This window comes from Coregonus clupeaformis, chromosome 15 (assembly GCF_020615455.1).
Source record: "Coregonus clupeaformis isolate EN_2021a chromosome 15, ASM2061545v1, whole genome shotgun sequence".
NCBI lineage: Eukaryota > Metazoa > Chordata > Actinopteri > Salmoniformes > Salmonidae > Coregonus > Coregonus clupeaformis.
Window position 1 is genome coordinate 18,587,829 of NC_059206.1, and position 16,338 is coordinate 18,604,166.

Here is a 16,338-nt window from a genome sequence, read left to right on the forward strand (position 1 = left end):
CTGTCATAAACCACATGTATTATAGTCATGGTATATGCCAGCAGAGCTTCTCTTCTATATCTTTGCTATAGGTTAACCAGGCTCTTCTACTGCTGTTCTTTCATGCAGCCCTGAGATTCTGTAAGAGCCAGGCTCAGACAATCAGACAATGGCGGCCTTGTTTCTGTGTGGCAGGGGAGCAGGAGAGCCTTAAATCAGCTGTCTGAATGCCAATGAGGCTGCTGCTACAGGGCTGGAGGCTACAGTGGGAGCTCTAGACCTATACCTCCACCACACTACCTCACCTCACACACTCACATCACAATGAAAGGTACAACAGTAGGTGACAGTGGTATTTTTCCATTAAGTCTTATAACAAACACCTTTAGGCAAGAAATACATGGGGTATACATGTACAAAAGGAATGATGTGTTGCTGTATTCCGTTTACCTTGTAGTATGTAGGCAGCCAACATGGCAGCATCTGACGTCTTACACAGGAGACGGCCATGGTACAGATCTCTCTTGATCTGTAGGAAGACTAGATATCTGCAAAGGAATATCAGAAACAGTGTGTTTTTTGGTCCACTCCAAACAAGCAAAGAGATGTACTGAACCTAAACGATTACGATTTGTTTCCTTTCTCTCATTTCTTTCATTCCATTTGTAGCTACAGTGGGGGAAAAAAGTATTTATTCAGCCACCAATTGTGCAAGTTCTCCCACTTAAAAAGATGAGAGAGGCCTGTAATTTTCATCATAGGTACACGTCAACTATGACAGACAAAATGAGAAAATAAAATCCAGAAAATCACATTGTAGGATTTTTAATGAATTTATTTGCAAATTATGGTGGAAAACAAGTATTTGGTCAATACTTTGTTATATACCCTTTGTTTGCACTGACACAGGTCAAACGTTTTCTGTAAGTCTTCACAAGGTTTTCACACACTGTTGCTGGTATTTTGGCCCATTCCTCCATGCAGATCTCCTCTAGATCAGTGATGTTTTGGGGCTGTCGCTGGGCAACACAGACTTTCAACTCCCTCCAAAGATTTTCTATGGGGTTGAGATCTGGAGACTGGCTAGGCCACTCCAGGACCTTGAAATGCTTCTTACGAAGCCACTCCTTCGTTGCCCGGGCGGCGTGTTTGGGATCATTGTCATGCTGAAAGACCCAGTCACGTTTCATCTTCAATGCCCTTGCTGATGGAAGGAGGTTTTCACTCAAAATCTCACGATACATGGCCCCATTCGTTCTTTCCTTTACACGGATCAGTCGTCCTGGTCCATTTGCAGAAAAACAGCCCCAAAGCATGATGCTTCCACCCCCATGCTTCACAGTAGGTATGGTGTTCTTTGGATGCAACTCAGCATTCTTTGTCCTCCAAACACGACGAGTTGAGTTTTTACTCTTCTGGATCATCCAAATGCACTCTAGCAAACTTCAGACGGGCCTGGACATGTACTGGCTTAAGCAGGGGGACACGTCTGGCACTGCAGGATTTGAGTCCCTGGCGGCGTAGTGTGTTACTGATGGTAGGCTTTGTTACTTTGGTCCCAGCTCTCTGCAGGTCATTCACTAGGTCCCCCCGTGTGGTTCTGGGATTTTTGCTCACCGTTCTTGTGATCATTTTGACCCACGGGGTGAGATCTTGCGTGGAGCCCCAGATCGAGGGAGATTATCAGTGGTCTTGTATGTCTTCCATTTTCTAATAATTGCTCCCACAGTTGATTTCTTCAAACCAAGCTGCTTACCTATTGCAGATTCAGACTTCCCAGCCTGGTGCAGGTCTACAATTTTGTTTCTGGTGTCCTTTGACAGCTCTTTGGTCTTGGCCATAGTGGAGTTTGGAGTGTGACTGTTTGAGGTTGTGGACAGGTGTCTTTTATACTGATAACAAGTTCAAACAGGTGCCATTAATACAGGTAACGAGTGGAGGACAGAGGAGCCTCTTAAAGAAGAAGTTACAGGTCTGTGAGAGCCAGAAATCTTGCTTGTTTGTAGGTGACCAAATACTTATTTTCCACCATAATTTGCAAATAAATTCATAAAAAATCCTACAATGTGATTTTCTGGAGAAAAAAAATCTCAATTTGTCTGTCATAGTTGACGTGTACCTATGATGAAAATTACAGGCCTCTCTCATCTTTTTAAGTGGGAGAACTTGCACAATTGGTGGCTGACTAAATCCTTTTTTTCCCCACTGTACATTTAAAGGGATGAGTGGGTCGGACAGACGCCCCAAGAGAGCCCTGATCTTAAATTCCAAGACGATGTTCTTCTCTTAACTCTTTGTTAGTTTGTTGGTTGTTTAGAGAGGGTTTGTAGAGGAGAGTGTTTGAGATAGACAGTGTTTGGTAAAGGAAGGCCTGAGGCGAATAATGGTGCTTCTTTCTGAGTCTGTCTGCTCCTATCTGCCTCTAGCCTATAGGGCCCAGGAGACCATTCCATATCCCAGCTAAAGCAGAAGCACAGCCACTTCCACAGCCCAACACAGAGGGGACTTCACCTTATCTAGCCCTTCTCTTAATTGGAACCTATTATCTCTCAGGTTGAGGAGATAGTGAAGAATTCTCTCCCTCAGAGATCTGTCAACATGAGACTCTTCTATAAGGCAGGTTGATTAAATAACTTTTCCACTTCTACTTGTTTGAGTCAAACAATCAGTCCCGTGGGGGTACTGGGTCGTTCTACACAGGATGACAAAACAACTTCACGCGGAGAAGGCTTCCTCCCCAATTCAATATCAAATAGGTTAGAATCCTGCTGGAAAGTAAACGGAACAAAAGACAAAACTGTCTACAGGTAACTCTGTGTGTCCAGGTGTGTTAAGACATAAGAGGAAAAGAGCCATTGTCAGGGATGTTTTGGTGCAGGTGTATCAGCATTCAGCAGGTTTACCAAGTTAGCAGCATAAGCAATATAGTGTCTCTATGCAACATAGGCCCTTTGTCCCACTAGGAGATGAAATGAATAAGTAATACAATAGAGGTGCAATTCTGTGACCCAAGCTTGTTCAAGTGATGAGTAGCCTAACCTTGCCTGAGACCTGAACACATAAAGTCAGATAAGTCACATCTCTATACTCTGCCTTCACATCTTCTCCTCACTGCAGCGTGCTGCTGACTTCGCCTGGTGCAACATAATATACCCTCTAGCTAATGAGTCTATGGAAAACCAGTCTGTGTCCCAAATCGCACCTTATCCCCTAAATAGTGCAGTACTTTTGACCAGGGCTCTGATCAAAAGTAGTCCACTATATAGGGAATAGGGGGGCATTTTGGACTCACCCCAGGCTTTTAGTTCCCATCTCCCCATCATTAATACATAACCCTGTCTAGTCTCATTCAGAACCTGCTCTGTTAACCACATCCTCACCTCCTACACTGCAGTACCATCCTCCTCCTCAAATAGAACTTCACTTATCATGATCTGAGTGGATATGTGAAGATTATCTCTCACCCTGGCTCTGATCTCTATGATTTCACGTCATCTGTAATTTAGTCATGATTTGAGTTATAATTAGCCCCTCGTGATCTACTGGTTTAGCTGTAGTCTTCTGTGATAGACAGTTACTTGGCCAGCACACAAGAGATGTGGTTTTGGGTTTATAGATCTGTTTAGCTGTGGTCCATGGAGAGTCCTCCTTCTGTCTTCTGGTTGAGAATGTGATTGTTATTCAGGCTCTTGCAATTCATGTGAACGTTTCATGTGAGATCAAGTTGCCTCAGACTGCATCCCAAGAAAACACACATTTCAGAATATTTTACCCAGCAATAATTTCACACACCAGTGGCTTATCTTCTCTCAGAGCAGCAACGCAATAAATACCATTATTAATCATACAGCAAAATGTCATAAGTATGTGTTTGTTTATGTGTGTGTATGTGTGTGTATGTGAGTGTGTGTGTGTGTGTAGTCTTTACAGAAGGTGCTGCTGGCAGCATCACCAGATGGTGGAGGATTGGGAAGCGTTCTCTCCCTCCCTAGCTCTGACTGGGGTTATGAGACACTGGGAAGCAGTGGAATGTGAAAGGGGCTAGATTGCATAATGACTAGACTGGGGTTGCGTCCCAAATGGCACCCTATTCCCTATAACGTGCACTCCTTTTGACCAGGCTCTGGTCTTAGGTAGTGCACTACATAGGGAATAGGATGCCATTTGGACACAAACTGGGTGAGATGTGATTTAGAGGGGATCTCTGAACCCGGAAGCCGTTCTGCCTTCCTCCTCCTCCTCCTCCTCCTCCTCCTCATCCTCCTCCTTCCTCCCTCCCTCCTCCTCCTCCTTTCTCCCCCTCCTCCTTCCTCCCTCCTCCTCCTTCCTCCCTCCTCCTCCTCCTCCTCTACACAGTAGTTTGATTGTCAGAGATAGAGTACCATATAGTGCAGCCAGGGCGACCTGACATTGCAGCTTAAAGAAAGAGTTCTCTGGTCTAAATCCTCCTACAAAATGATTCACTGTAGTGTTTGATACCCCTAAAATCAGCTTGTGCTCACTCATACATGCCTGTAGTCTACCACTGATAGTCTAGATGTGTGTAAAATTCAGCATCAAAATGAGAAGTTTCAATCGGATGAAAGAGAGTGATTGCCCACTGTAGGAAAAATCCAATGTAATTTGGACCAAACCAATTCTTCCAATCTAATGCTGAAAATAAAACCTCTTCAGTATACTACCACAGCCAAGCTGAGAACCCTGGCAGGATAGGACAGGCAGAGGGAATGGGCAAATGTAATCTCCTGTGGGGAAGTGAAATCAGTGATGCAGCAATTGCCTTTTCCATGACTGGAGAAAGAGGTAGCAGAGCACCCCCATCTCTCTCTCTCTTTCTCACTTTCACTCTCTCTTTCCCTACCACCTATCTCTTGCTCTCTCGCTTTCCCTCCCTTCCTCCCTCCCTCCCTCCGAGTTCAGTTGAAAGCAGTGCATGCCTGGCACCCTAGTCTCCTCTATTATAAGCCCACTCCATCCTGCCTGCCAGACTCTGTCTCTTGTCTCTTACCTTGTGATTTCCTCTTTCAGGGCAGCCGGGTCGGGAGGGTAAAACTTGACACGTAAACACATGGTGAATGGAGGTTGGGCTGGGGGGAGAGATCACATGTTAGAACAGAGGCTTTTTCTAGTAGTTCCAGTGACCTAACTAGTAGCAACTGCCAACGATTCAATCAACCAATCAAATGTGGAACTGAATATCATCACGCATACTTCAATAGTCATACATGCTCATGCATTCATGTACTTACATTTCATTTGTTTGGCAATACATTTCGTAAACCCCAACCAGTGCTGAAAGACATAAACAAAAACAAATCAGTCAAAAACAGTGTTTTCTAGGCGCTAAATCCTTGGGTGCTATCCTCCTGCCTCTCCTCTAGACGTTAGTGACAGACTACGTGGTCTGATTGCTCAGTAGTTGTGCATTCTGCATTCTGACTTGTTGTCTAGAGCTGGAGGGCATTCTAGAACAGAACTCCCCTGAGCATTCTAACGCTGTGTTCTCTCTACCTCCCTGGTGTTTATTCTCTCTCTCTCTCTCTCTCTCTCTCTCTCTCTCTCTCTCTCTCTCTCTCTCTCTGTCTCTCTCTCTCTCTCTCTCTCTCTCTCTCTCTCTCTCTCTCTCTCTCAGTGACTCTTATAGAGATGAAAGAAAGGAAAGTGCTTTGTGCTTTAGAGGAAGGACACTCAGAGAAATGCTTGTTGTCTGTCAGCTCACTAACCATTAGGAAGAGAAAAAAAATCTCTCTGGTGAGTTGAACAGATGTTATCTCAATGAATCTGTATGAATAAAGGTTGAATGAAAAATGGAATCCATTAAATGAGTGGGGAGGATGTGACACTGCAGCAGTGCTACTGGCCTAGTTTGTTGACAATGTTTGTCATATCTCCCAGACTTCACCTGCCTCTCCCCTGGCCTCGAGGCTCTGCTCTAGAGAGGAGGGCTTGGTTGAGTGCTTCACTGATAGACTGTGACAGAGTTGTGTCTGTCATAGCCTCATATACCCTCACTACATTCCGTCTATCAAACCCTGAAACACTGTTCTAACTACCTGCCAATCTGTAAGGTGTATGGAAGAGACTGCCAGTGAATATAGGCTGGGTTAAGTACTCTGACTCTGACTGAGGAAAGCACCAGTGGCGCGCATTCATGGATGCCAAGGGAAGCCAGGCTTCCCCAAAATATTGACCAAGAAAATAAGAAAAAAAACATACAATAGTTGACTATTCGTCTCTCAGTGTTTCATAATTTTCCTTCAATTCGCAAGGCTGAATGTATCTCACCGGAGAAAGCATCCGAGCGAGCGAAACAGTGCCCCTCTGTCTCTGTATGTGTAGGCCATCTATCTGATGCTGTCTGGTCAAAAAGAGTATGACATTGTTGCCACCTGTAGCGTTGAATGCAACGGAAGCCAGCGAGCATTTGGCCTCCCTTGATAAAAAAGTATAAAATAATAGCCAATCAGCGTTGAGCTAAACTGCGTGAGCTCAACTGTGAATGGTCCTGGCACACCAAAAAAAAGTGTCAAGGGAATCCAGTTTGGATTTGGCTTCACTCCAATCACATCACGAGAGCAATACGTCATAGACAGAAACAACTTGAATTGTTAAATCTTGTGTTGTTGTCCTCCGGTGGCTAGCTAGCTAGCTAAAATTGGCCCTTTCCTAAATTAGCCATGGATGGAGATAGGGATTTGGAGTTGTGGTTTTACTTCATTCTCCGTACTGGCCAATGATGGCGATTCTGATCCAACCATAATGCATACATTGTGCCCCTGGCCTGAGAGGATGGAAGTTCAATATTTAGCTAGATGTAGAAGGCTAATGTTAACTAGCTAACATTGCCCATTAAAGGAAGTTTGGCTAGCGAGCAAGCGTTTTAGCCAGGTAGCCTAGGACAACAAAAAATAAACGCGTGCACTGTATGACAGAGTCATAGAACGTTTCGTCAACATGAGAGAGAGGAGGATGGCGTTTCTCTAAAAGTAGGGTGAGTCAACATGTTTTTTCTAATTACACACAAACACACAAACACACACACACACACACACACACAGACACACAGAGAAATCAGAACCATGGACAGCCATATCAAATTTAGCGTATGTTGATTGGACTAAATTGTGTTTGGTATCTTTTAGTTGTCACTGTATTAAACTAAGCAGAGGTGATTTGATGATGTTGAAGTTGAAATGGTGCTGGAATAGTGGAGGCAGCTCCTGTTTTCTTTGCGACTTGCGGTCTCTCCCTGGTTCTAAATCAATAGTTGTTTAGTAGTCCGAAAATGTCGGAAACATTAACTTGCTTGACCATGCTGTAGGTCATGTAACCATCTGTTACATACAATATGCTTTGTGGACTTCACCGGACAGAGGTTGCTCTCCGGTTTTGTGATGAAACAAAGGTGTGGTTGAATTTATTCTGTCACTGTGTCTTCTTATTGTCTCGGCCTTAGGCCTATATATCACGGTCACAAGGCATATGAACTAACAGGTTATAGAGCAAACAACGCAATTATCACAACACATAGGTTGTAATATGGTTATTTTTCTGGCTTGGCTTCCCTAGTGATTTTACCCACGCACCGCTACTGTAAAGCGCATCCATCCATAGGGTCTATGGACTGGAGAGTGACTAGCTACCAATTATTTCACATTATTGCATCAGCTCCTCAACCATGGGATTCTGCTACTCGTGTTTAGAATAGATAATCATTTTTAAACTGATATAATGATATGTGTACTGTAACTAGAATGATGATTTATTACACATAAAGTACACCTGACAAAAGCATTTTTCCCATAGATCATGGTGTGAGAATATGTGTTTCCAAGAAAGGTCCAGTTCAATACTCCCAGTGAGAAACACCCCACAGCTCCAATCAGAGATCCTGTCCAATCTGTCTGTCTGATAGCAGCTAGCTGTATTCTTCTGGTTAGTTTATGGGCTGAAGGATGTGCTACCACTTTTCTCTCCTTTCTCCACTACCCCACCACCATCTATCTGTCTCGCTCTGTCTCTCTTTGTCTCTGTCTCGCGATCACTCTGTCAATCCCCCTCCCTCCCACAAAATGTTTTTTCCTCAAAACAACAACAACACTAGCATCTCTGAAAGTGTTGAGATAGAGACAGAACAGGAACAGGAACTGATTCTGATCAGCAGGGGACTATTGTTTCTCTGGGAATAGGATCTGTGTGTGTGTGTGTGCGTGTGTGCATCAGGCTGTGCAGAAAATATAGTTAATTCTGCTGGAGGCACACATGAAAGGAGGAGAGAGAAGAGAGGGAGAAACTGTAGAAATAGCCTGCTCAGTGGTATACAATGGGGGAAAAAAGTATTTAGTCAGCCACCAATTGTGCAAGTTCTCCCACTTAAAAAGATGAGAGAGGCCTGTAATTTTCATCATAGGTACATGTCAACTATGACAGACAAAATGAGAAAAAAAAATCCAGAAAATCACATTGTAGGATTTTTAATGAATTTATTTGCAAATTATGGTGGAAAATAAGTATTTGGTCAATAACAAAAGTTTCTCAATACTTTGTTATATACCCTTTGTTGGCAATGACGCAGGTCAAACGTTTTCTGTAAGTCTTCACAAGGTTTTCACACACTGTTGCTGGTATTTTGGCCCATTCCTCCATGCAGATCTCCTCTAGAGCAGAGATGTTTTGGGGCTGTCGCTGGGCAACACGGACTTTCAACTCCCTCCAAAGATTTTCTATGGGGTTGAGATCTGGAGACTGGCTAGGCCACTCCAGGACCTTGAAATGCTTCTTACGAAGCCACTCCTTCGTTGCCCGGGCAGTGTGTTTGGGATCATTGTCATGCTGAAAGACCCAGCCACGTTTCATCTTCAATGCCCTTGCTGATGGAAGGAGGTTTTCACTCAAAATCTCACGATACATGGCCCCATTCATTCTTTCCTTTACACGGATCAGTCGTCCTGGTCCCTTTGCAGAAAAACAGCCCCAAAGCATGATGTTTCCACCCCCATGCTTCACAGTAGGTATGGTGTTCTTTGGATGCAACTCAGCATTCTTTGTCCTCCAAACACGACTGAGTTGAGTTTTTACCAAAAAGTTATATTTTGGTTTCATTTGACCATATGACATTCTCCCAATCCTCTTCTGGATCATCCAAATGCACTCTAGCAAACTTCAGACGGGCCTGGACATGTACTGGCTTAAGCAGGGGGACACGTCTGGCACTGCAGGATTTGAGTCCCTGGCGGCGTAGTGTGTTACTGATGGTAGGCTTTGTTACTTTGGTCCCAGCTCTCTGCAGGTCATTCACTAGGTCCCCCCGTGTGGTTCTGGGATTTTTGCTCACCGTTCTTGTGATCATTTTGACCTCACAGGGTGAGATCTTGCGTGGAGCCCCAGACCGAGGGAGATTATCAGTGGTCTTGTATGTCTTCCATTTCCTAATAATTGCTCCCACAGTTGATTTCTTCAAACCAAGCTGCTTACCTATTGCAGATTCAGTCTTCCCAGCCTGGTGCAGGTCTACAATTTTGTTTCTGGTGTCCTTTGACAGCTCTTTGGTCTTGGCCATAGTGGAGTTTGGAGTGTGACTGTTTGAGGTTGTGGACAGGTGTCTTTTATACTGATAACAAGTTCAAACAGGTGCCATTAATACAGGTAACGAGTGGAGGACAGAGGAGCCTCTTAAAGAAGAAGTTACAGGTCTGTGAGAGCCAGGAAACTTGCTTGTTTGTAGGTGACCAAATACTTATTTTCCACCACAATTTGCAAATAAATTCATAAAAAATCCTACAATGTGATTTTCTGGATTTTCTTTTCTCAATTTGTCTGTCGTAGTTGACGTGTACCTATGATGAAAATTACAGGCCTCTCTCATATTTTTAAGTGGGAGAATTTGCACAATTGGTGGCTGACTAAAAACTTTTTTCCCCCACTGTATGTGTGATGTCAGGGGAAAGAGAGTGAGAGAAAGAGAGATAGAAAGAAAGAACGAAAGAAAGAGAAAAAGAGAGAGCTGAGAGGGCGGAAGGGAGGGAGAGAGAGTGTGAAAGTGACAGCAAGGGAGAGGTAGTTAAGAGAGAAACATTCAGAAAGAGAGCGATAGAGAGATAGACAGACAAACAGAGAGAGAGAGGGAGTTACCCCTCCTCCCTGTCGGTTGACACCACCCACCCTCTGTTTGTCTGGGTCCACATATCTGATGCCAAAGTAGTCCTTCTCCAGCAGGTTAAGGTGGTGACAGATGAGATCAAACAGGTACTGGCCCTTTGCATCACGCTGTAACACATAAGAAAACACTACATTAATAACTCTGAGGAGAGACAACTACTGTCACCAATGTAGGGGTGACAGAGGTCTCAACCAGCTAGAGGAGATACCAGGTAATGCATCTCGCTGTACGACCGTGAAAAACACACTAGTTAGTAATGTAGAGGTGACAGTGGTTGGTAGCCAGGCAACGCCATAGACAGTGACTGCCAAACAGCTGAGGATGAGAGGGATGGAATCATGGACAGACACCATGTAAAAAGATTTTGGGCTCAAAATAAACTCGATTTCAATAACACCAGAACATGGTTAATATTTAACCAACCCTGGGGATATATCTGAGGAGAATCAAATATTAATATGCAGAAACAGCCATCTGTGATGTCTCGCTGAAATCTCTACAGAGGAAAAGACATGATGGAGAGAAGAAGTACGGAGAGGTAGATAAGGTGGGAAATGGAGTGGAAGTGAAGCAATGTACATCACCTGGTGCAGACAGTGAGTGAGAAGGAAATGTAGAGAGTGAGAAATTCAATGGGCCCTTCAGTGTAGTGCCGTGAGTGGGAAATGGAATGGGCCCTGCTATGCAGTACAGTGTAGTGCAGTGCAGTGCATGATAAATGGAATGGAACCGGTAGTGCAGTGCAGCGCATGATAAATGGGAATGGTCCTGCTTCAGTAGACTTTTCAACAGAGTGAGAAATGGAATGGGCTCTGCTGCTTGCTGCCTGCTCAGGTATAGGTGGTTACTGGGTGACTGGGCCCAGCCTGTCTGATGATGCAGTCAGTATCCACCTCAGCCCCAGCCAGTCTGATGATGCAGTCAGTATCCACCTCAGCCTGTCTGATGATGCAGTCAGTATCCACCTCAGCCCCAGCCTGTCTGATTGATGGAGTCAGTATCCACCTCAGCCAGTCTGATGATGCAGTCAGTATCTACCTCAGCCTGTCTGATGATGCAGTCAGTATCCACCTCAGCCTGTCTGATGATCCAGTAATATGAATGGCACAGGACCAGTAATATGAATGACCCAGGACCAGTAATATGAATGACCCAGGCCCAGTAATATGAATGGCACAGGACCAGTAATATGAATGGCACAGGACCAGTAATATGAATGACCCAGGACCAGTAATATGAATGACCCAGGCCCAGTAATATGAATGGCCCAGGCCCAGTAATATGAATGGCACAGGACCAGTAATATGAATGACCCAGGCTCAGTAATATGAATGGCCCAGGCCCAGTAATATGAATGGCACAGGACCAGTAATATGAATGACCCAGGCTCAGTAATATGAATGGCCCAGGCCCAGTAATATGAATGGCACAGGACCAGTAATATGAATGACCCAGGACCAGTAATATGAATGACCCAGGCCCAGTAATGTATAGTGGTAACGATTCCGGATGCTGAGATTGGGTTCCTTTTGGATTGGTTTTTTGTTTGGCTCTTCTCTTTCCGTGGTCCGACCGCGCGCCGGAACCTCTTCTCTCCATCTCCTCCCGTCACTTGGCTCCCTTCCCCTCGGCTCCTCCATTCCCTTCTTCCGTATCGTACAGAATTTATGTTTCATCGCCTATTTGTTTTTTTCTTGCTGTTTGCTGCGATCTCCTGCTTTTTCCGTCATCCAACCCTCAACCCCCCCCCCCCTTGTCCTGGTCTGCTTCTGGGTTCTGGCTTAGTAAACCGTGACAGAACGATCCGGCCAGTATGAACCCAGCGGACCTGGACTCTGTTCGCCATGCCATTACCCATCAGGAGAAGGTGTTGGGCCATCATAGCACGGTACTACAGGAGATCGCGTTGGCAGTTCGGAACCTTTCTACCGGTCTGACGGAGGTCCAGAACCAGCGCAAGTTTCCGGTGGAGGATCCACTACCGGTTTCACCCATCTCGCCTGCCGCGTCTGAAGCGGTGTCCTTCCGTGAGCCCAAGGTTCCGACGCCGGATAAATATGAGGGGGAGCTGGGAAGATGCCGTTCTTTCCTTATGCAGTGTGGGTTAGTGTTCGATCTACAGCCCTACTCTTATGCCACAGACAAGGCTAGGATAGCCTTTGTGATTGAGTTGCTGCGTGGTCGAGCGTTGGAGTGGGCTTCCCAGCCGTTTGGGAACGACAAGACCCCTGCATGGCTTCATACCAGGGGGTTCACGGCCGAGATGAGGAAGCTCTTCGACCATTCCGTCCGAGGGAGGGACGCAGCTAGGCGCCTGTTTTCGCTCCACCAAGGAACTCGCAGCGTGGCCGACTTCGTGATCGAGTTCAAGACGTTGGCTGTGGAGAGTGGGTGGAATGAGGAGTCCCTGCAAGCGGCCTTTTACCAGGGTCTGTCGGAGCAGCTCAAGGAGGAGCTGATCTCCTATCCGAGCCTAGTGACCTGGACAGCTTGGTAGCCTTGTCTATTCGGGTGGATAATCGAGTCCGAGAGCGAAGGAGGGAGAAGCAATGGGGTCCGTCCAGGCGATCAGCTTCTCAGTTCCCAGTCGGGTCGGGTGGTGGACCAGAACACGTCGATCATTCTCCACCACAAAGGATTAGTGGAGAGGTCCTCTCTTCCGATTCTGAACCCATGCAAGTGGGGCGGCACGGGTTAACCAAGGAGGAGCGTCAACATAGACGTAAGACCAACTGCTGCCTCTACTGTGGTAGCTCGGGACATTACATCTCCACTTGTTCCCGGGCGGTCGTCCAAACTGCCCGGCTCGCTAAAGTTGGGAGGACTTTTAGCGAGCCAGTTTCAACCTCTCAGTACCTCTGTCAGACCCCGTTTCCCGGCTACCCTTGTGAACAGGAATCAGAGCTTAGCGATTAACGCTTTTATCGATTCAGGTGCCGATGGAAGCTTTCTTGAGGCCGAGTTGGTGGAACAGCTGGGGCTTTCCAAGGAGCAATTGCCGGAAGCCATTGAAGCGACCACTCTGAACGGCAGTAGTCTGGCACGTATCACGATGAGGACTGAACCGGTTAAGATGCTGTTGTCGGGGAATCATTGGGAGATGATTTCATTCTTCATTCTGCCGTCTTCCCATGTTCCTCTGGTCCTTAGATACCCCTGGCTGAAGGAACACAATCCCACGTTCGATTGGGTGACGGGCAAGGTAACGAGTTGGAGCCTTGATTGTCATGCTAACTGTCTCAAGACTGCCTGTCCCCATTCGGTTCCCAGTCAGGTGATTGAGGCTAAACCCCCCAGATTTGTCCCTTCCTTCCGGACTGCGTCGAGGAGCTGTTAAGATGGTACGATTGTGGGGAGAGGGTGATGGTGGCAGTTCGACTCAAACTCCCGAGGACGCTCAGAGTCCATCCCACCTTTCATGTCTCCTGCCTCAAGCCTGTTTTCCTCAGTCCTCTGTTGCCTCCTCCGCCTCCTCCTCCTCCTCCTCGGATGATCGGGAGGTGGTCCTGCCTACACGGTGCGTCGCATCATGGATTCCAGACGGCGGGGCGGGGTTCCAGTATCTCGTGGACTGGGAGGGGTATGGTCCTGAAGAGAGGAGTTGGATTCCGCGGCGACAGGTCCTAGATGCTGACCTCATCAGTGACTTCTACCGCCTCCATCCTGGCGCTCGGGAGTCCGCCCGGTGGCGTTCGTCGGAGGGGGGTACTGTGAACGATCCCGGCAGTCTGAGTCGGGTCCTGTCTGTGGACTAGTTTTTATGTTCGTGATCTCCAGTTTCCCGAGGGTTCTGGAACGCTCCGGGAGTGCACTACTTTTGACCAGAACCCTATAGGGAATAGTGTGCTATTTGGTACGCAGACAGAATGTGGTCCTCTGTAGCTCAGCTGGTAGAGCACGGCGCTTGTAACGCCAAGGTAGTGGGTTCGATCCCCGGGACCACCCATACACAAAAATGTATGCACGCATGACTGTAAGTCGCTTTGGATAAAAGCGTCTGCTAAATGGCATATTATATTATATTATGTTAATGCTGGCTAGCACCACAGAAGACTGACCTTTTCCAGTGTCTCTATGGGATCTCACATCCACTGGCCACTGTCTCTGTTCAGTATGTCACCTTCACAGCAGCTATACCACACACACTGAGGACTATCCTCCACGACACGAAGCGCTGACTGGCACTCCCTTAAAATACAATCATTCTGCCGGTCTGAGAGTACACACAGAGACACTGCACCAACGTATACACGTGTGTGTGTGCGTGCGTGCGTGCGATGTTATTTATGGCAACTGGGTTTACTGAAAGACAACAAAGAGACAGAGGCATTTATCACAACGGGTCTGAACATTTAGGAATGAAATGAACTGGAATCCAAACCCAATCACAGGCTTTCATTCATTAGACTACTCCAAGGCGTCGTCCCAAATGGTACCCTATTCCTTTAATTGTGCACTACACTAAGTAGGACAGTATACAGAGAATATGGTGCCATTTGGGATGCACACCAACTCCCTCTAATAAAACAAACAATCTCTGTCCCTCACCAGGCACATGCTGCACAACAACACTTTACATACTTAGCAGACGATTAGGGTTAAGTGCCTTGTTCAAGGGCAAATTGACATATTTTTCACCTAGGGGATTCAAACCAGCAACTTTTCGGTTACTGGCCCTACACTCTTAACCACTAGGTTACCTGCCGCCTATAGCACTTAGCAGTCACTAAGCAGCTTTACATACTGTATTATGGATACATAAGTACAACTGCACATTGCACGTACATACAGCTGACCTCAACTTGCACTGTATGTAGGCTATACTTTGCATACTGATGAGATAAATTGAACTTTAAAGAGTTGAGAGCAGCACCTCTGGAACAGAAACAGCAGTACTGAAGCAGGGCTGAAGACAATTACTATATATATTATAGGACTGAAGCTAAAGCGTATTGATCCGATGCAAAGCAAAGCGGTCTCTGATGTCCCTATGGGAATAAGCCCAGAGACGAGCTACTGTGGAGGAACAAAAACTATTCAGGAAAACGCTGTATTGTACAATATAGTTTTGTGGGGACTGGGGAGATGTTATATTAATGCAGAGTCCCATGATTTGGTGTTTTGGTACAGTATTCCACTGCTTTGCTTTACCATCTACCATCTACCAACCCCATCATCTCAACTTTACAGTTTAACAGAACAGATACATTTACACAGAGAGGATGGGGTTATAGAAGGTTTAATGAGTGAGGTTTAATCAGAGCTAATGGATGCATCTCATTTCAGAATGAACAAAGGAAAGCTACTGGTGACTTTCAATGTGGCGTCTTCATTGTATAGTCTGGACTTATTATGAGCATCATTCAGTGATCGTGTGTGTGTGTGTGTGTGTGTGTGTGTGTTTGTGTGTGTATGCCTGCATGGGTTTGTGTGTGTGTGTGTGTGTGTGTGTGTGTAGTGCAAGTACACGCACAGTATTTCTTATATATCTACCACACTTTCTAATCTACAGAACACCATTACTGCCAATGAATATTATCACCACCCACTTTCTAGGAGTAATTGAGCTCCACATTCTAATCACACTGTCTGGCACTGTTAGAAAGTTTCCATCACACTCTAATTACCAACCAAGAATAGGAGGCTCTCGCTTTATCTGTGTTTGATTGAGTTTGCCTGGCTTAATGGAACAATACAAAACACACATCTGGCACTCCAAGCAGGCTACAGAAAACTGTAAAAGTATTTGTAAGATTTCAAATAGTATTTGAACCCATGTTTAACCTACAGTACTGTGTCTCCATGCAGAGGCCTTGACTTACTGGAGAGAGAGTGTGAGAGAGAGGGTGAGTGTGAGTGTGAGAGTGGAGTGAGAGTGAGAGTGAGAGTGAGAGTGAGAGAGAGAGAGAGAGAGAGAGAGAGAGAGAGGTTCTGATTGCATTGTCATGTCTCCTTCTCCGAGTCGGGATGTTACTGGGGACATTATTAATGCCAGGCAATTTGATTTAGCTCCCTGGGCCGTCTCTCTGTTGCTGCAGGGCAGGAGCCTATGGGCCATGGTCAAAAGTAGTACACTATATAGGAAATAGAGTGCCTTTTGGGATGCAACCTGAGTCGCTCTGTGGTGTGGACAAATGGTGTGTGTGGTGCCTCGAGGCCCAAGGCCCTCTTTCAGCTCTCTCTCTGCACGCTTAGGGCAG

General features: G+C 46.0%; 1 protein-coding gene across 1 annotated transcript in view; it reads right to left on the reverse strand.

The window, feature by feature from the left end:
- The window catches only part of LOC121580089 (FERM domain-containing protein 5), a 106,779-nt gene that overhangs the window by 13,593 nt on the left and 76,848 nt on the right, over nucleotides 1–16,338 (reverse strand). Inside the window, exons 2-5 of the mRNA XM_041895146.2 lie at nucleotides 10,141–10,245; nucleotides 5,229–5,271; nucleotides 4,988–5,066; nucleotides 430–527 (exon numbers count right to left, since the gene is read on the reverse strand). Coding sequence (XP_041751080.1) covers nucleotides 430–527; nucleotides 4,988–5,066; nucleotides 5,229–5,271; nucleotides 10,141–10,245 — 325 coding nt within the window. The remainder of the gene's footprint in view (nucleotides 1–429; nucleotides 528–4,987; nucleotides 5,067–5,228; nucleotides 5,272–10,140; nucleotides 10,246–16,338) is intronic.